The sequence below is a fragment of the Amblyomma americanum genome, chromosome 10 (assembly GCF_052857255.1).
Source record: "Amblyomma americanum isolate KBUSLIRL-KWMA chromosome 10, ASM5285725v1, whole genome shotgun sequence".
In the NCBI taxonomy this organism is placed as follows: Eukaryota; Metazoa; Arthropoda; class Arachnida; order Ixodida; family Ixodidae; genus Amblyomma; species Amblyomma americanum.
The window spans coordinates 133,396,419-133,417,071 of NC_135506.1; the positions used below are offsets into that span (position 1 = coordinate 133,396,419).

Sequence of the window (20,653 nt, forward strand, 5' to 3'; positions counted from 1 at the left end):
GACAGCTGATAGAGTGATACGTAAGTGAGCCCCGCAGATATTTTTCTAAAATGTATTTTGTCGTAGGCAGGTTAACACATATGCATAATAATGGAGTTGGCTTACCACATTCAGTCGCAGTCTTATAAGGCCGAATTGCACAAGTTTACCAGCTGACTTTAGGCAGCATTTGCTCGATGAAACTTCCTAGTGCAGTAAATAGTGAAGACAAGTCGTATTACACCTTTTACTGGCATATTTCAAATACAGAACACTCCGTTTGCATGGCAAGTTGTTCCAAAATGCATTCAGTGCGTGTAAGCAATGAACTTTCGGTTGCGGTTCTCCTCTAGGATTTCCTTGGCCGCAGTTAGTCGGGGGAAGCTCTGGCCACTGCAGTTGTTGTATGTTTCAAAAGCCGAATCGAAGAAGGCCCAGCCTACGCGCCTGAACACCAGGTCGTCGAGCGGCATGATGAACCTGCGCAGCTGCATACACCAGAACAAAATTTGTTAGCGGTGGCTCATTTCATTGCAGGACACTTAGAAAATTTGGCAGTGACTTAGCTCGGCTATGCCAGTATATATGTTGTGAAAGCTAAGGCATAGCTTGGCTCCTCTGACGTCACGTCAGATGGCGAGGAGGTTGCGCCATGCCTGGTCACATGGTTCGTTACGCGGTTGGTCACGTGACCTGTCCCGTGGTTGGCCAGGTGGTGCGGTGCCATCACGGTGGATTGCGAGCACTACGAAACTACGAGTTCGTGGCCACTGTAGCTTTCGCTACAAAACTTCGGCTCAGTAAAAGTATTGCTCTTTCTATGTGTGCTAAGATTTGTCTGGCTGGAAAAGACAAATTCATCTCAGAACAATTAGGATTAAAAAGTAATCCCGCCTTCTTTACGAAAAAGCCGGGTTGCACCGTTTCGTAATTAATGCCTTTGTAGCATATCCTCAGCGATCCACGACAGAAAATTCGTGTCGACGCACGCATTTTATTCGCGAAAAATTGCGGTGAATTCGAGTGGCGCCTGTATTTCATCTTTTGGCATCATGTAGCTTATGAAAGGTCGGTTTTTAACAAGAGAGGTCTCTTTTGATAAAAACCAAATGAAATTTCTCCTCTGTGACCTTATAAAAAAGTGCCATAAAACATAGCAGCGATCGAGGTAGGGCGGCTGACCTGCGGGACGCAGTTTGCAAGATGGGCAACAGCAAAGCAAAGGCACGTGATTCGTTCCCGGTCTCAGGAATTCATGATGGGAGGCATGCCACACTAATCCGCCAGTGGCGACGCGGACACTCAGCTCATGCATGCGGTTTCGTAACATCTGGACCAAGAACTGCAAAAACAGACACATTCCTTCTAATTTAATAGGAACTCCTGTTCTAGTGACCGCAGCGCGTTGATGAAATTTTGTGTCTTAAGCGTGTAATAACGTGTAGCCTCGCATGTTGTACAGAGTTAACAAAGCCGAGTAGGCGTTAAGACAAAAAAGTTCGAACGACCGGACTTGGAAGCAGCGGCAGCTCGAGGCAGTAAGCTCACTGAACACATTTGTGTATTTTTGTAGGTTTCACTCAACGTTTGTGCTAAATCTACAGGGTGGCCTTGGAACTTTCTGCTTGTGATCCTTTCTGGCTGGTGTTGTTGTCAACTCGGCTTACATAACCAAAGTAACGCCGCAAATTTTGTCGGAGCGCATGTCACTGGCAACGAACTGAAGCAATTCGCAGCGAAACCACAACAGAATCAGCAGGAAGCTGCAAAAGGAGTTCTCGAGTCATTTTGCAGCGGTGGCAGCTCGCGGCAGGACGCTCACTTAACACTTCGGTGTATTTTTAGAGCCTGCTGTCAACGTTTGTGCTGAATCTACGCGGTGGCCTTCGATATTTGTACTTGGCATCCTTTCTGGCTGGTGTTGGTCGCAGCTCTGCCTATGTAACTAGTGTAACTTCCCTTCACTTCACTTTATTCACGTTAAAGACCCCCTTCAGGGGGTATTACTTAAGGGGTGGGTTAACATATTCATCAACAAGTACAAGTCATTTCCTTGAAATATTCGTCAACAAGTACAAGTCATTTCCTTGAAATATAAGTGTTTAGAGCATCTGAAAACACAGACAGGTGCCTGATGGGAGCGATATCGGTGGGGAGGGCATTCCAGTCCACAACAATTCGGGGAAAAAATGGGCATGAAAAAGTTGCAGTACGGGACAGAGGGCGGGCAATCTGAAACGGATGGGCATTGCGGTTAGATATGCGGTTCGGATGAGTAATGTAGGTCGGTTGATTTAGATGGCTATGGAAAAACTTGTGGAGCAAACAGAGGCTGGCGATGCGGCGGCGGCCAGCGAGGCTTTCAAGACAAGCATTCTTCTTCAGAGCTGTAACGCTGGTGGCTTATGACTATTCAGAGTGAACGAAACAAATGGTTGCGGTTTTGAACTGATTCGAGTTCATATGTTAGATATGCATAGTGTGGGCTCCAGATAGGGCTGGCGTAATCCAGTTTTTGCCAGGTGATAATTTTATAAGCGAGAAGCTTCGCGTGTTGCAGGACATGACGAAGATGACGTTTCATGAGTGCTAGAGATCTGGTAGCAGATTATATGATTGTGATAATGTGTGTTCGCCAAGAAAGATCGCTGCAGACGGTGGTACCAAGATACCTCAACGATAGGACGCTTTCTATAAACGAGTTAGCAACTGCATAGAAAAAAATAAGGGGGTTGCGTTGACGATGAAAGGAAACGGGTTTGCATTTGTTAGCATGTTGCTTCATTAGCCAGAGGTCACACCACTTATGGAGGCTGTTAAGTTCGTTTTGAAGGACCCTTTGATCAGAAACGTTAGTGAGAGTGCGACAAATTACGCACTCATCTGCGAAGATAAGAATTTTGCATGACACATGTGAAGCTAGATTCATCATCATCATCATCAGCCTTACTACACCCACTGCAGGGCAAAGGCCTCTCCCATGTCTCTCCAATTAACCCTATCCTTTGCCAGCTGCATCCACTCTTTGCCTGCAAACTTCTTGCCTGCAAAGTTAGATTATTCATATATATTAGAAACAAGAGTGGGCCCAGCACATACCCCTGACGCACGCCAGGTTTAACAGGGAGAGCGCTTGAGCGGTGGTTGCTAATAGAAACGAACTGAGAGCGGTTAGATAGAAATTCTTTAATCCATTCCAGGATAGCAGGGTGTAAATTTAAAAGGGCGAGTTTTAGTATTAGGCGCGGCTTAGGTACCTTGTCAAATTCTTTCGCGAAATCTAAAAGTAACGTATCGGTCTGGAGGTTACGGTCAAGGTTAGCATCCACGTCGTGAGTGAACATTGTCAGTTTGGTTTCGCAGGAGACCCCCTACGAAACCCGTGCTGAGAAGAATCAAGGAAGTTTGAATCTAGAAACCTTAAGATATGAGAATAGATGACATGTTCCATTATTTTGCAAGGCACACTGGTTAAGGAGATGGGACGATAGATTAGCGAAGAATCCTTTTTACCTAATTTGTGGGCCGCAGTGACCCATCCACATTCCAGTCGCCTGGTAAGGTACTTGTCGACAGCGATTGCAGAAAAAATAATGAGAGATAAATGGCAGGAATGTGTTTTGTGTTTTTCAGTATTTTTGAGTTGATTTCGTCCACTGCAGCGGCTGACGAATGTTTAATTCCGTCGATAAGGTTTTCAATACCCTGCGCTGTGATTTAGATGGGCGACATTGCTGGAAGTGCTACTGTAGGCGGAGTGGGCGATGGTGAGGCAGTTCCGTCTGTGAAAATAGATACAAAAGCGCGGTGAATTAACTATCACTGGCATCCTCGCCTGCTGGATTCGTTAGAGCGTTGGTGCGAGTTGCTTGCGGATTTATTATTTCCAAAATCTTCCTGGGGTATTAGGAGCCCACTGTCACTGGCAGAGAAGCCAATCCATTCGCACTGTCACCACAACGGCATCAGCAGGAAGATGCAAAGAACGTTTTCCAGCAATTTGGAAGCGGCGGCAGCTCACGGCAGGATGCTCACAGAACACCTCTGTGTATTTTTGTAGCCTTCCGTCCGCACTTGAACTGAATCTATGTGGTGACCAAGGAACTTTCTAATTGGGATCCTTTCTGGCTGGTGTTAGTCGCAGCTCGGCCTACGTAACCAAAGTAACGCCGCAACTTTCGATGGAGCGCACTGTCACTGGCAACAAAGTGAAGCAATTCGCAGCGACACCAGAACGGCATCAGCAGCAAGCTGCAAGGGGGCGATTTCTGGCCATTTAGGTTGCGCAGTGCCGAAGGTTTTTGTGCAGGAGTTTTAGCGGGCTCCTACGTTGACTAGTGCCGAAGGTTTCTTCTCTGGGAATTTTGGCGGGCTTTTACGTTGCGTAGTGCCGAAGTTTTGTGTAATATTCTTGGCGGGTTTTTACGCATAGGAATTTTGGCGGGCTTTCACAAGGCGTAGTCGGCCAGACGATGGGTCGGCAAGCTAGGAAAGTTAAGGAGGACAAGGACGGGGAGTTAGTACAGTGCCAGGAGTGCGACCGTTGGTGTTACTTAGATGAGACAGGGTTCGGGAGCTTAGCCGAGGCGGATGAGGCTAGCTTCGTGTGTAAGATGTGCAAGCGGTTTGGGGACGCCGTTCATGCTTTAAAAGGGGAATGGGAAGCTGGGTTTAATGCACTTAATGCAGACCGGCAGGTCGAACGAGAGGCACGGATTAAGCTGGAAGCTCAGGTCGCCGATTTGATTAAAAAGGAGGAGAATAATGCCGCCCTGTTGAAGCGAATGGTGGGCGAGATTAAAGAAGAGCGGGAAAAGCGGACCCAGCTAGAAAAACAGGTTGAAGCGCTCAGGTCGCGGCCGGCTGGGCACCCCAGTTCGGAGAAGGGTCAGGTGGGGGACGAGGCTCGTCGAGTACAGTGTTGTAGTGCAGCGAGCATTGAGTGAGAAAAATGAGAACGAAATGAAAAAGGTTAAAGCGGGCATGGAAACTCGCGACAATAGCGTACAGCGGCAGGAGAGTCAGCTAGAGCGATCCGGAGGCCAACAGATGGAATTAGGAAGCGAACGTTTGGGGCGCAGGAGAGTTCTGGTGGTCGGGGACTCGAATGTAGCGAGGGTTGAGGGAGGCGTTCTGACGGCAGTGAAGGCAGACAGGCGGGTGCAGGTGGAGGCTCAGTCGGGAAAGTGCATCGTGGATGCAATGGCCAGAGCCCGGGAGGTGGTGGTGGGCAGCATGGATGGCGAACACCTTGTGGTCATCCATGCTGGTCTCAATGATGTACTGCAGGTGAGGAGCCAGAATCTTGAGACGCCGTTGGAGGTGGGGATGCGTAGGCTTAGAGAGGCCTCTGAGAGTGTGCATGTGACCATATGAACAATCCCAGAGGTCCAGAGGCAGGCTCGCGAAACGGAAAGGAGGGTCGTGGAGACAAATCGGGTAATTAGGCTATTGAGTCGATGGGAAGGAAACTGATGGGAAGATTGGTGGCTCAAAAGCAGAGAGGTGACATATGGTTAAAATTGCAGGTAGACGTACTTAAAGAAATTGACGAATTTTTACAACTTGCAACACAGTTTAACAAAAAGAAAGAAAAATAAGCAGAGCATGGTGGCAACAACCATCGCTCCGTTTAAAAGGGGACGCTCGTACCTTCCATCCATCCATTCACAGTGGGAAGAAAAGGTGCTATACAACGTGTGGGGGGGGGGGGGGGGGGGAGCTCTGGATGGACGGACGGACGGACGGACGTATGGATTGATGGATTGATTGATTGATTGATTGATTGACTGACTGACTGATTTATTGAATAATTGATTGATGAATGTATAAAGGCTGAACTATTTAAATCGGGCGGTGGTTCAAGCCACCTAGCCATGACTTCTGAAATTTTACTCTTGTCTTGATTTTAGCCACCTCTCAGATAACCTTCGCTTCGTTACTTCTTCCCACTTAAAATCTACTTTCTCTTCACGGTCCTTAAACCCCAATACCTTCGATAAATCATCCCCGCTGCTTTCCACTGTGGGGTGAATCCCTTTACAGCAAAGTATCAAGCCTTCAGCGGTTCCTTCCTCCTCCCCGCACGCAACGCACCAGAAAACTGCATTGCAACGCCTTCTAGCAACTGCTAACTGGGATCGAGAGAATCGTGGCGGGGCTCCATTTTGTCGGCTACCATGTGAGCTCGGTTCGATGCACCGCGCTCCTTCTCGCCTAAACGCTCCGACGCGAAAAAACTCATGCGGGTGTTGTTTTTTATATTGTTGTTTTCACTGCCTGGTCGAGGTACGGCTAGGCAGCAAGCACACAACCGGCGGTCGCCAGGCTGCGATATCGCTAGCGTTATGGTCATTCGTGTAGCGCTATGTCGACGAGCAAAAGAACATGTCTGTGGTGTCCACTTATAATAAACTGTACATCTCCAACCAAAAATTTACATTTATCTCAACGTTTCCAAGCCGACTCGGGTCCTTCATCAGGGGTGACTGAGGGCAGTAGCTAGCGCCTTTTAAGTATGGAGGGGAGGAGGCGGTCAAAGGAACGACAGCTGTGGGACCCCCTCCTCTTCTCCATACTTAAAAGACGCCAGCTACCTCCCTCAGTCACCCCTGATGAAGGAGCCCAGTCGCTTCGAAACGTGGGGTTAAAGTTAAATTTTTGGTTGGAGATGTACAATTTATTATAAGTCTTCAAACCCAACCAGACAGGCAAATCTGTCAAAATGTTTAGTTTTCATGGTGTCCACTTGTGTCGTGAGCCTTTCACCAAACAGTAGCGCGACATACCGAAAGGAGCCAACTGACATGCCTGCAGACAAGATGGGCCGCCCTTGACCTGTGTCGACCCGTGTCGCTGTCGCTAGATGGCATTTGGATGTACTTTTCCGGTGCGGTGCGGATGTTTGTTTCGGTGCTCTTCGAATTAGGCGGGGTGACCGGGATCGTACGGACGGACGACTGCGAGAGCGCCGTGACTGCGATATATAGATGAGTTCTTTCGTTTTATGTTTCGATAGTTTATATTTAGACTAGGTTTAGACCTAGGCTAGTTAGTGGAAGTTTTCGGGAAAGAGCAGGTCACTGGCCCAACGGCCGTGTCTTTTCCGACCGGCAGCTACAGATCTCTAGTGCTCCTTTGTGAGTTGACTAGTTTAGACCAGTATTTATCCCTTTTTTCTTCTGACCGGCTTTTGTGGTAGACAAAATTTTATTTGAGCACGTGCTTGCGGGTTTCTTTTCTTCATGCCTGAGGATATTCAAGCAATTTCTGATAGCAATAATTTATTGCAAGCACAAGAAACATACACTCGCCAAAGAAATATTTAACACATAACGTTTCGAGACTCGTACGGGTCTCTTGTTCACAATGAAGATGGGCGGAATGGGCCGCTACTTATAAGCGGACTTGACTGCACAGTGAGTGGGCGTAGATATCGGGGAGATTCCTTTCGTCCTGTTGATAGCATTCTTGGTCGTCTGCATGTAAAATGATTCGAGAAGTAGTCGTGAAGATAAAGGTTTGTTCATGTCCAAGATTTTGGCGTTCTCCCAGTCAATAGAGTGCTGCATCATTTGGGCATGCTCTGCAAGTGCATTGAAGGAAGTGCGACCTTTCTTTACGTCATTGTTGTGTTCCCTTATTCTTCTTTTAAAATCGCCTGACTCGCCAATGTATGAAGCATCGCAATCCTTGCAGGGGATCTTGTATACAACGCCGGGGTAACATGTGCGCTCTAGGCGGTCCTTCACGTGACACAGCTGCTGTTTCAGATTACTGGACGGTCCGTGCGCAGTTCGAACGCTGTTTTTGGCAAATATTCGCGCCAGAGCCTCACTTGTACCCCGGGAATACGGGACAGTCGCGCGTTTCTGTTGCCCAACAAACTGGGGCTGAGGAGGTTCCTTACAGCGGCGTTCTTGATTGTTTAGCATCTGACGAGGGTAGCCATTATTTTCAAGGTCGACGCGAACTTTCTGCTGCTCGGAAGAGAGAAGGCCAGGGCTAGAACATAGACGACCAGCTTGCTTGAACAGAGCGGACGCGACGGAGTATTTGTTGCCTATGGGATGGGCAGATTTAAAAACGAGGTACTTGCCGGTATGTGTGGGCTTTCGGTATATGGTAGTGGCTAGCCCATCGGTAGTGAGGAGAACGAGAACATCGAGAAAAGCAATACTTCTGCGGCTTCTTCTTCCATTGTGAACAGAACTGTTGGTTGGAAAGAGTTGAGATGGTCCAAAAAACGGTTTGGCATCCTTGCGCTGAAATACGCAGAAGCAATCGTCCACATAGCGTAAAAACAGTTTCGGACGAGTATGAAACGATTGTAGTGCCGAACTTTCAATACCCTCCAGCGCGAGGTTGGCACAGGTTACGGACACATATGCACCCATGGCCGTACCAAACACCTGCTTGTAATATACGTTGCTGAACACGAAATATGTGTTCTGAAGACAAAAGCTTAAGAGGCGGCACAAATCAACTGCTTCAAAAGGCTTACGGGATGGTAGTGATGGGTATTCTTCCAGTGCCCTCTCACAGCATTCAACAGCGATGTTTGCTGGAACGCATGTGTACATCGATTTCACATCGAACAAGACCATGAAGTCTTCGCTGTCAACCGCCACGGCCTTGAGTTTAGCAACGAAATCAGCGGAATCTTTGAAGTATGTCGGCGTACGTCCAACAAGAGGTCCAATAACCTGGTGCAGGTACTTGCATAGGTTGTACAACGGGGAACGCGTGAAGTCAACTATCGGCCTGGGTGGTATGCCCGGTTTGTGAATCTTAGGTAAGCCGTAAATAGCGGGTGCTGAGCCGTTATGACACAATAGCTGGTAGTAAACGTACCTTTTCGCAGGAGGAACAAATCTGAAAACATCCGTTAGTAGGTTTTGAAGCTCTATTTGTATTTTCTTCGTGGGATCCCGGCTAAGCTTGGCGTAGGTGACCGCATCTTCGATGAGTTCTGACATCTTTGAAAGGTACTGAGTGCGGTCTAGTATCAGGGTTGCGTTTCCTTTGTCAGCCGGAAGGACTACGATCTTTTCGTTGCTCTTGAGTCTCTTTAAGGCATGCTTCTCGAACATGGGTAAAGTGTCGGTTTCAGCAGACTCCTCTAAAAGCTCTCCAATAGCACGTGAGCGTGCTTCAGCTTGAAGTTTTGGATCTACAAGACGAACTGCCTGCTCAACAGCACAAGTCAGTTGACCTACCCTGGGGGCAACGCCTGTGTTGAAGCTCTGACCACAGCTTAGGAGTTATTGTTCTGCAGGATCCAAGTTGTGCGACGACAAGTTGTAAATTTCTGTTTTAGCATGGCTGCATTCGGTGTTGCCGAGTAGGCGCAGGAACTTTGCTTCTAGGCTGGCGACCCTCTCCGCTTGTGTTCTGGATGAGACGTAGTTTGCATGCAGCAACACGTCGATGAAATCAGTGGAAAGAAGATCCTGAAGTCTGCGTTGAGAGAATACTTCATTTTCAAGGCGCTTGATAGTGGCCTTGGTGCCCATGATGCGGTCCTGAAGGAGACGCCATTCTGCTTGAGCGATAGTTTTTCTTCCGAAGGGTGTCTTTACGATTTGAGGTAAGCGAAGGGACTTCGGTATAAGCCCGTATGCTTTGCAACGGGAGGTGAAATGCAAGTGGCTCTGAAACGAGGCCAGTCCTAAATATGAAAATAAGCTTAAATATTAATATTAAGGGCCTCTTTAGCTTCTGTCTTCAGAACACATATTTCGTGTTCAGCAACGTATTATCAAGCAAGTGTTTGGTACGGCCATGAGTGCATATTTGTCCGTAATCTGTGCCAACCTCGCGCTTGAGTGTATTGAAAGTTCGGCCCTACAATCGTTTCATACTCGTCCGAAACTGTTTTTACGGTATGTGGACGATTGCTTCTCCGTAATTCAGCGCAAGAATGCCAAACCGTTTTTGGACCACCTCACCTCGTTTCAACCAACAAGTTCAGTTCACAATGGAAGAAGAAGCCGCCAGAAGTATTGCTTTTCTCGATGTTCTCGTTCTCCGCACTCCCGACTGGCTCGCCACTACCGTATGCCGAAAGCCCACACATACCGGCATGTACCTCGATTTTAAATCTGCCCATCCCATAGGCCACAAACGCTCCGTCGCGTCCGCTCTGTTCAAGCGAGCTGGCCGTCTATGTTCTAGATCTGGCCTTCTCTCTTCCGAACAGCAGAAAGTTCGCGTCGACCTTGAAAATAATGGCTACCCCCGTCAGATGCTAAACAATCAAGAACGCCGCTGTAAGGAACCTGCTCAGCCCCAGTTTGTTGGGCAACAGAAACGCGCGACTGTCCCGTATTCCCGGGGTACAAGTGACGCTCTGGCGCGAATATTTGCCAAATAAGGCGTTCGAATTGCACACGTACCGTCCAGCAAGCTGAAACAGCAGCTGTGTCACGTGAAGGACCGCCTAGAGCGCACATGTTACCCCGGCGTTGTATACAAGATCCCCTGCAAGGATTGCGATGCTTCATACATTGGCGAGTCAGGCGATTTTAAAAGAAGAATAAGGGAACACAACAATGACGTCAAGAAAGGTCGCACTTCCTTCAATGCACTTGCAGAGCATGCCCAAATGATGCAGCACTCCATTGACTGGGAGAAAGCCAAAATCTTGGACACGAAGAAACCTTTATTTTCACGATTACTTCTCGAATAATTTCTCATACAGACGACCAAGAATACCTATCAACAAGACGAGAGGGAATCTCCCCGATATCTGCGCCAGCTCACGGTACAGTCAAGTCCGCTTATAAGTAGCGGCCCATTCCGCCCATCCTCATTGTGAACAAGGGACCCGTACGGGTCTCGAAACGTCATGTGTTAAATATTTTTATTTGGCGAGTGTATGTTTCTTGTGCTTCCAATGTGCATCCCCCTCGCCAGACAGGATTCTGTCGAACCCTTGATTATGTTGCCTTTCGCGGAAAACATGGGCCCGCTGCGATTACCAAAATCCATCAGTTCGTTTCCGTGAAATCAAGACTGGCCTCGTTTCAGAGCCACTTGCATTTCAACTCCCGTTGCAAACCATACGGGCTTATACCGAAGTCCCTTCGCTTACCTCAACTCGTAAAGACACCCTTCGGAAGAAAAACCATCGCTCAAGCAGAACGGCGTCTACTTCAGGACCGCATCATGGACACCAAGGCCACTATCAAGCGCCTTGAAAACGAAGTATTTTTCTCTCAACGCAGACTTCAGGATCTTCTTTCCACTGATTTCATCGACGTGTTGCTGCATGCGAACAACGTCTCATCCAGAACCCAAGCGGAGAGGTTCGCCAGCCAAGAAGCAAAGTTTCTGCGCCTACTCGGCAACACCTAATGCAGCCATGCTATACCAGGAATTTACAACTTGTCGTCGCACAACTTGGATCCTGCAGAACATGCACTCCTAAGCCGTGGTTTGAGTTTCAACACAGGCGTTGACCCCAGGGTAGGTCAACTGTCTCTTGCTGTTGAGCAGGCAGTTCGTCTTGTAGATCCAAAACTTCAAGCTAAAGCACGCTCACGTGCTATTGGAGCGTTTTTAAAGCAGTCTGCTAAAACCTACACTTTACCCAAATCCGAGAAGCATGCCCTAAAGAGACTCAAGAGCAACGAAAAGATAGTAATCCTTCCGGCTGACAAAGGAAACGCAGCCCTGACACTAGACCGCACTCAGTACCTTTCAAAGATGTCCGAACTCACCGAAGATGCGGTCACCTACGCCAAGCTTAGCCGGGATCCCACGAATAAAATACAAACAGGGCTTCAAAAACTACTAACGGATGTTTTCGGATTTGTTCTTCCTGCGAAAAAGTACCTTTACTACCAGCTATTGTGTCATAACGACTCAGCACCCGCTATTTACGGCTTACCTAAGATTCATAAACCGGACATACCACTCATGCCGATAGTTGACCTCACGCGTTCTCCATTGTATAACCTATCCAAGTATCTGCTCCAGGTTATTGGACTTCTTGTTAACGTACGCCGACATACGTGAAAGATTCCGCTGATTTCGTTGCTAAACTCAAGGCCATGGCGGATGACAACGAAGACATCATGGTCTCGTTCGATGGGAAATCGATTTTCCCATGCGTTCCAGATAACTTCGCTGTTGAATGCTGTGAGAGGGCACTGGAAGAATACCCATCACTACCATAACGCACGCCTTTTGAAGCAGTTGATCTGTGCCGCCTCTTAAGCTTCTGTCTTCAGAACACATATTTCGTGTTCAGCAACGTATATTACAAGCAGGTGTTTGGTACGACCATGGGTGCATCTGTGTCCGTTACCTGTGCCAACCTCCCGCTGGAGTGTATTGAAAGTTCGGTCCTACAGTCGTTTCACACTCGTCCGAAACAGTTTTTACGCTATGTGGACGATTGCTTCTGCCTAATTCTGCGGAAGGATGCCAAACCGTTTTTGGACCACCCCAACTCTTTTCAACCAACAGTTCTGTTCACAATGGAAAAAGAAGCCGCAGAAGTATTGCTTTTCTCGATGTTCTCGTTCTCCGCACTCCCGATGGGCTCGCCACTACCGTACACTGAAAGCCCACACATACCGGCAAGTACCTCGATTTTAAATCTGTCCATCCCATAGGCCACAAACGCTCCGTCGCGTCCGCTCTGTTCAAGCGAGCTGGCCGTCTATGTTCTAGCCCTGGCCTTCTCTCTTCCGAGCAGAAGAAAGTTCGCGTCGACCTTGAAAATAATGGCTACCCCCTTCAGATGCTAAGCAATCAGGAACGCCGCTGTAAGGAACCTGCTCAGCCCGTTTGTTTGCCAACAGAAACGCGCGACTGTCCCGTATTCCCGGGGTACAAGTGAGGCTCTGGCGCGAATATTTGCCAAATACAGCGTTCGAACTGCGCACGTACCGTCCAGCAAGCTGGAACAGCAGCTGTGTCACGTGAAGGACCGCGTAGAGCGCACATGTTACCACGGCGTTGTATACAAAATCCCCTGCAAGGATTGCGTTGCTTCGTACATTGGCGAGTTAGGCGATTTTAAAAGAAGAATAAGGGAACACAAGAATGACGTCAAGAAAGGTCGCACTTCCTTCAATGCACTTGCAGAGCATGCCCAAATGATGCAGCACTCCATTGACTGGGAGAACGCCAAAATCTTGGACATGAAGAAACCTTTATCTTCACGATTACTTCTCGAATAATTTTACATACAGACGACCAAGAATGCTATCAACAGGACGAGAGGGAATCTCCCCGATATCTGCGCCCACTCACTGTGCACTCAAGTCCGCTTATAAGTAGCGACCCATTCCGCCCAGCCTCCTTGAGAACAAGAGACCCGTACGTGTCTCGAAACGTCATGTGTTAACTATTTTTTCTTTGGCGAGTGTATGTTTCTTGTGCTTCCAATATGCTTCCCCCTCGCCAGACAGGATTCTGTCGAACCCTTCAGCAATAATTTAGTTCTGCTAAAATGGTCAAGCAACTAAAGATTAAATGCAAGGAGTGTGAGGCGTTGGTGAAATTGAAGTAAACGCGGTTAGAATCTGTAGAGGAGGCCGAAGCGTGGATTTTATGTGCAGATGCTGCGTATTAAGTGGGCGCCTGGACAGGACAGACGAAGCAAACACCAATCTGGCGTTACGTTTGGATGGTCTAGAAAGAGAGCTACAGGTAGAGAGGGCAGAGAAGCAGAAACTTCAAGAACAGCTGAGTCCATTGTTTGAAAACTAAACATTTTGACAGATTTACTTGTCTGGTTGGGTTTGAAGACTTATAATAAACTGCACCTCTCCAGCCAAAAATGTTAACCTTAACCCACCGTTTCGAAGCCGACTCTGCACCTTCATCAGGGGTGACTGAGTGCAGTAGCTAGCATCTTTTAAGTATGGAGGGGAGGAGGGGGTGAAAAGAACGACAGCTGCATCGCGCAAGGCGCGGGGGAGGGGAGGGGTTTTAGGCTGTTAGTCACGCTGGCGCACTGCAGGGAGGTGCTGAATGGCGACTTTTTTTCGTTGCGTTGAAGAGAGAAGTCCCTGGGCATATACTGGGGGCAGGTTTCCTTTCGTGCGGTTGATATTGTTCGGGGTGGTTTGGATATGCCAGGATTCCAGAAGGAGCCTCTTGTGGTAATTTGTTTCGGTTCCGAGAATGCGGGACTCATCAAAGTTGATTCTACGGCAGGAGTCCTCGGAATGTTCGGCTACTGGATTGCGCTCTCTTGAGAATTTGCGGACCTCGTTCTTATGTTGCCGAATTCTTTCTTTGAAATTTTTGGTTTCGCCGATGTAGCTTGCGTCGCAGTCGGCGCATGGAATTTGGTAGACAATGCCTTGGGCTCTTTCTCTCGGCGGCCGGTCTTTAGGAACAGGTAGGTAAAGCCCAACAGTGTTTGTGGCCTTGTGCGCAACCTGGAGACCCGATTTTTCCAGGATTCGGGCGATGGTTTCTCTGACACCTCCGACATAAGATAAAGTGACGTATTTTGGTGGTGGCGTTGGTCTTTATGCGTTGATATCTTGACGAACGTTGTGTTTTTGACGTCGAATGGTTTTCTGAATAAAGTCTTTTGGGTAGCCGTTCATGATGAGTTCTTTGAATATCGTGCGTTGTCTTTTTTTCTGTCAAGTTCTGTGCTGCAGTGTGTCTCAATTCTTCTGAACAGCATCTTCACCCCTGATGCTTTATGGACTGTCGGGTGATTCGAAGAGAAGTGGAGATACCGGCCTTATTGGGTTGGTTTGCGGTATACGGAGAACTGAAGGGTATTGTCGTTTCGGGACACGAGGACGTCCAAAAACGGCAGGGAGTTTTCTTGGTCCACATCTAGCGTGAACTGAATGTCAGGTTCTACGGAATTTAAATGACGAAGGAAATTTCGAGTCTCAGATTTTTTGATGACGGCGAAGCAGTCGTCGACATACCTGCGGAAAATCTTTGGTTTCGGGTAGAATGAGTTCAGGGCTCTTTGTTCGACGTGTTCCATTGTTAAATTGGCAATGACGACAGAGATGGATGCTCCCATTGGTGTTCCTTTCACTTGTCGGTAAAATTGCCCGTTTGACGAGAAGTATGTGTTTGATAGGCACAACTCCTGGAGGCGGCACACATCTCTTACACTCAGCGGGGTTCGTGCGCTGAGTGTGTCGTCGCGTTGTAGGGCGTCACGGGTAGCGGCCACCGCAAGCTTCACGGGGATGTTTGTGAAAAGGCACACCACGTCAAAGGAGACAAGGCATTCGTCGGCCTCAAGGGTGGCCTGGGACACCAGTTCAATGAAGTGACTGGAATGACGGATATGGGTCGCTGTTTTTCCTGCGATTATGGATATTAGTTTGTGAAGGTATTCTGACAACGAGCGAAGAGGGGAACACCGGAAGTCGAAAATCCGGCGCAAAGGGATCCCCGGTTTGTGGACTTTGGGCAGGCCGTAGAATGCTGGAGCGATCCGTTGGTGCTCAATAACTGAAGGTAGAGGTTTGGGAAGGTGGGTTGTTTTTCGAATACTTCTTTCAATGTTTTGTTTAGCCTTGCTTGGGTAGTGGTTGTGGGGTCCTTCTTCAATTTTGCATATTCTTGACTGCTGAATAAGGTGGATATTTTCTCTTCGTAGTCCCGTCTGTCTAGAACGACTGTTGTGCTTTCTTGTCAGCTGGGAGGATCACTATGTTGGTGTCTGTCTTGAGGTCTTGCAGGGCTTGCCTTTCGTCCGGATTTAGGTTTGATTCTTTTCGGCGTGCTTGCACTGAATTGAGTACAACTATTGTTTTGAGCCTGACCTCTTCTCGTACACCAGGTTCCAGTTGGCGGATACCGACTTCAAGCGCAGATACGATTGCTGAAATGGGGGGTCTGTTAACCTGGAGGTTGAATTTGTGTACCTTGGCTAGGATTGACGTTTCGGCGGTTGTGAGCTTCCTGGAGGAGAACTTGGCTACCAGATCAGAATGGTCCGGTGGGGGTTGTTCGGGCCGGCATTGAAGTTTCGACAACTTCTCTGTCTGCTTGGTGCGAGGTTTGTCGGCTTCCGATGATGCGGATTCTTTGGCAAATGCCTCGATAGACGTCACTAGGTTGGGCAATTTGTGCTCGAGTTGTCGGCGGGCGAAGAAGGCGTAGATTTATTTCTTCCTAATCACGCTACGGCACTCATGTATCCGTGCCGTCACTAGGTGCTCTTCTGCCTTGTTGATGATGTTTCGTCCTTCCGGTGTGGGGACCAGGAATCGTAGTCGTAGGCTCTGGGGTACAACCTTGTTTTCCTTGCATATCTTGGCGAATTCCAGGTGTGTCTTGAACACCGAGATGCCTTGCATGGTCTTGATGTACTTCTTCGCAAGCTGCATAGCTTCTAGCCCGATGTCTGCACGGATAGATTGAAAACTAAACATTTTGACAGATTTACCTGTCTGGTTTGGGTTTGAAGACTTATAATAAACTGGATCCAGCCAGTAGCCGAACATTCCGAGGACTCCGACCATAGAATCAACTTTGTAGAGACCCGCATCCTCGGAACCGAAACAAATTACCACAAGAGGCTCCATCTGGAATCCTGGCATATCCAAACCACCCCGAACAATATCAACCGCACGAAAGGAAACCTGCCCCCAGTATATGCCCAGGGACTTCGCTCTTCAACGCATCGAAAAAAAGTCGCCATTCAGCACCTCCCTGCAGTGCGCCAGCGTGACTAACAGCCTAAAACCCCTCCCCCTCCCCCGCGCCTTGCGCGATGCAGCTGTCGTTCTTTTCACCCCCCCCTCCCCTCCATACTTAAAAGACGCTAGCTACTGCCCTCAGTCACCCCTGATGAAGGAGCCGAGTCGGCTTCGAAACGTTGGGTTAAAGTTAACATTTTTGGTTGGAGATGTGCAGTTTATTATAAGTCTTCAAACCCAAACAGAGAGGTAAGTCTATCAAAATGTTTAGTTTTCAATCTATCCGTGCAGACTTCGGGTTAGACGCTATGCAGCTTGCGAAGAAGTACATCAAGACCATGCAAGGCATCTCGGAGTTCAAGACACACCCATCGCTTCATTGAACTGGTGCCCCAAGCCACCCTTGAGGCCGACGAATGCCTTGTCTCCTTTGACGTGGTGTCCCTTTTCACAAACATCCCCGTGAAGCTTGCGGTGGCCGCTACCCGTGACGCCCTACAACGCGACGACACACTCAGCGCACGAACCCCGCTGAGTGTAAGTGATGTGTGCCGACTCCAGGAGTTGTGCCTATCAAACACATACTTCTCGTCAAACGGGCAATTTTTCCCGACAAGTGAAAGGAACACCAATGGGAGCATCCATCTCTGTCGTCATTGCCAATTTAACAATGGAACACGTCGAACAGAGAGCCCTGAACTCATTCCACCCGAAACCAAGAATTTTCCTCAGGTATGTCGACGACTGCTTCGCCGTCATCAAAAAATCTGAGACTCGAAATTTCCTTCGTCATTTAAATTCCGTAGAACCTGACATTCAGTTCACGCTAGAGGTGGACCAAGAAAACTCCCTGCCGTTTTTGGACGTCCTCGTGTCTTGAAACGACAATACCCTTCAGTTCTCCGTATACCGCAAACGAACCCACTAAGGCCGGTATCTCCACTTCTCTTCGAATCACCCGACAGTCCATAAAGCATCAGGGGTGAAGATGCTGTTCAGAAGAATTGAGACACACTGCAGCACAGAACTTGACAGAAAAAAAGAACAACGCACGATATTCAAAGAACTAATCATGAACGGCTACCCAAAAGACTTTATTCAGAAAACCATTCGACGTCAAAAACACAACATTCGTCAAGATATCAACGCACAAAGACCAACGCCACCACCAAAATACGTCACTTTATCTTATGTCGGAGGTGTCAGAGAAACCATTGCCCGAATCCTGGAAAAATCGGGTCTCCAGGTTGCGCACAAGGCCACAAACACTGTTGCGCTTTGCCTCCCTGTTCCCAAAGGCCGGCCGCCCAGAGAAAGAGCCCAAGGCATTGTCTATCAAATTCCATGCGCCCACTGCGACGCAAGCTACATCGGCGAAACCAAAAACTTCAAAGAAAGAATTCGGCAACATAATAACGATGTCCGCAAATTCGGAAGAGAGCGCAATCCAGTAGCCGAACATTCCGAGGACTCCGACCATAGAATCAACTTTGAAGAGACCCGCATCCTCGGAACCAAAAAAATTGCCACAAGAGGCTCCTTCTCGAATCCTGGCATATCCAAACTACCCCGAACAATATCAACCGCACAAAAGAAAACCTGCCCCCAGTATGTGCCCAGGGACTTCGCTCTTCAACGCATCGAAAAAAGTCGCCATTCAGCACCTCCCTGCAGTGCGCCAGCGTGACTAACAGCCTAAAACCCCTCCCCTTCCCCTGCGCCTTGCGCGATGCAGCGGTCGTTCTTTTCACCCCCCCCCCTCCCCTCCATACTTAAAAGACGCTAGCTACTGCCTTCAGTCACCCCTGATGAAGGAGCCGAGTCAGCTTCGAAACGTTGGGTTAAAGTTAACATTTTTGGTTGGAGATGTGCAGTTAAGTCCATTGTTGGAGGCAAAAATGGCTGACACTACCCAGCGAAGTCACATTGGCGAACATTTGGCATAAACAGCGATAAGGCATTACGTCAGGCAGGTTCAGACAGGAACAGCTACGCACACGTGGCAGCTAGGAAGTCCGGAGGCGATGGAGAGAAGCGGATAAAGCTAACTTAAGGTATCAGGTCACAGGTCACTGGTAAGAGGCAGCATAATCTGGTAGGTAGGAGGGTGGAAAAGAAAACCTTAGTGCTTATGGTGGCGGCTCAAACATGAGGAGGTGCAAAAAGACAAATGGAGCGTGTAAATGATAATAAGCGGGTAGCAGTGGGGTCATTCCCAGGCAGGACAATGGACGCAGTATTGAGAGAGACAAAAAGCGAACTTTCTGAGAATGTTGCCGAGCGCAATTTGGTAGTGGTAGCAGCGGGGATAAATGATGCTCTGAATGCTAATGCCGCAAAAGTAGTCGAAAAATTAGCGGCGGAAGATGACGATTTAGGGGCAATAGCACAGCTAACCCAGGTCCATGTGTGCACAGTGCCGCAGGTGCAAGGACGGAACAGAGGAGCTGCCGAGGACGTTGTGGCTGGAAATCGAAAGATAAGGAAGTTAAGCCAGGAGAGACGCTTTTAAGTTGCAGACATAAACAGGGAAGTGCACAGGGCAGGCTTTGGCCGAGGCTTCAGACGAGATGGCATCCATTTTAATGGAAGGCTAGGAGCCGAGGTCGGCTGACGCCTGGTAGGCCGGGCAGTAGCTTTTTTCGGGGGTTCACTGCAGCTCAGGGCGAAGGGGTACGTAGAAGAAAAGTAGAAAGTGCAACAATGGCGGTTGACCGCAACAAAATGGCCACTAGGAGGTCCACAAAGAAACCACAAAAAAGAAATTTAACACTAGGATCAGGCAGATAAACTTCCAAGGCGGTATAAAGACAGCGAAGTGGTTATAAATTAAAGGAGGAAAAAGTAGGTATATACGCGCTATACGAGACGCATCTCAAGTATCCAGAAGATCCATCGTTTATTGGTGGCTATGTTTGGGAATGGAGCAACAGAAATACAACGGAGAGGAAGGGAGGAGGATTAGGTATGCTGATACGTCAAGGAAAGAATTGCAAAGAATAAAGTCAACTTGCAAAGAACACATCTGGGTATCAGGTACAATTGCCGGTAAAAGGGCATGGCCAGGAGTGGTTTATTAAGTGACAGAAGACAAATTCAGGCATGAAGACATGAATCTATTTAAGTGTATCAATGACGATATAAATCAGTTTGGAGAAGGTGCCGATATAATTCTGCTGTTTCACATGAATGGCCACATCGAGGATCTTAATGGACACACAGATTGTAAGGGGAAGCTGATGCTAGACGTCTGTGAGCGACACAACCAAGTTATTGTAAATATAGACACTAGTTCTGAGGGACAAATCACGTGGGAACCCTGTAACATGCAAACGACCATTGACTACTGCTTAATGCAGCAGGGGATGTATAGGAAGCTTGAAATAATAGAAATGGACGAAGAGGGGAAGTACAGCCTTGGAAGTGATCACAAAAGTATTAGTCTACAGTTGGGAGCCTGGGGAGCCTTGCTCAAAAGAGAAACCCTTACAAAAATCAGCATCGCCATTTCGTTGAGCAACTGTTGACATCTTATGGAATCAACAATTAGTCAACAAAAACAGAATGCTTGTTGACTACAGTCAACAGCAGTCAACGAAATTTTATTGTACTGAACTAACACTGCCAGTGCTATTCACTGCAATCAGCGGTTGTCAACAATTTTTATACTTACCTTGTCCAAACTTGATGCTATTGACTGCATTCAACGGGCATCAACAAAATTTATTCTTAACCTTGTCAACACTGTCCATGCTGTTGACTGCATTCGACAGGTGTCAACAAAACTTATACTTACACTGTCAATGCTGCTGACAAAAATCAGTGAGTTTCCAGAAGGTTTATATTTACCTAGACAAAGCTGTGTTTTAAACACCCGTTGAATTACATAGGCAAAGTATGGGCAAACTGAGCCGAATATATATTTAACTTAGGTTTTCAAGGAGCAATGCCTTAATATAAAAAACCTTTTATTAGTACTCAAGTAGGTCGATACAGGCATGTGCTTTTCCTTTCGGAGAGACAAT

At 47.9% G+C, this 20,653-nt stretch overlaps 1 protein-coding gene across 1 annotated transcript in view; it reads right to left on the minus strand.

The window, feature by feature from the left end:
- Positions 1-261: 261 nt before the first annotated feature.
- LOC144108726 (uncharacterized) overlaps positions 262-20,653 on the minus strand; it is a 282,666-nt gene continuing 262,274 nt past the window's right edge. The window contains exon 9 of the mRNA XM_077641896.1: positions 262-467. Within this exon, the coding sequence (XP_077498022.1) occupies positions 288-467 (180 nt within the window). The 3' untranslated portion in view covers positions 262-287. The remainder of the gene's footprint in view (positions 468-20,653) is intronic.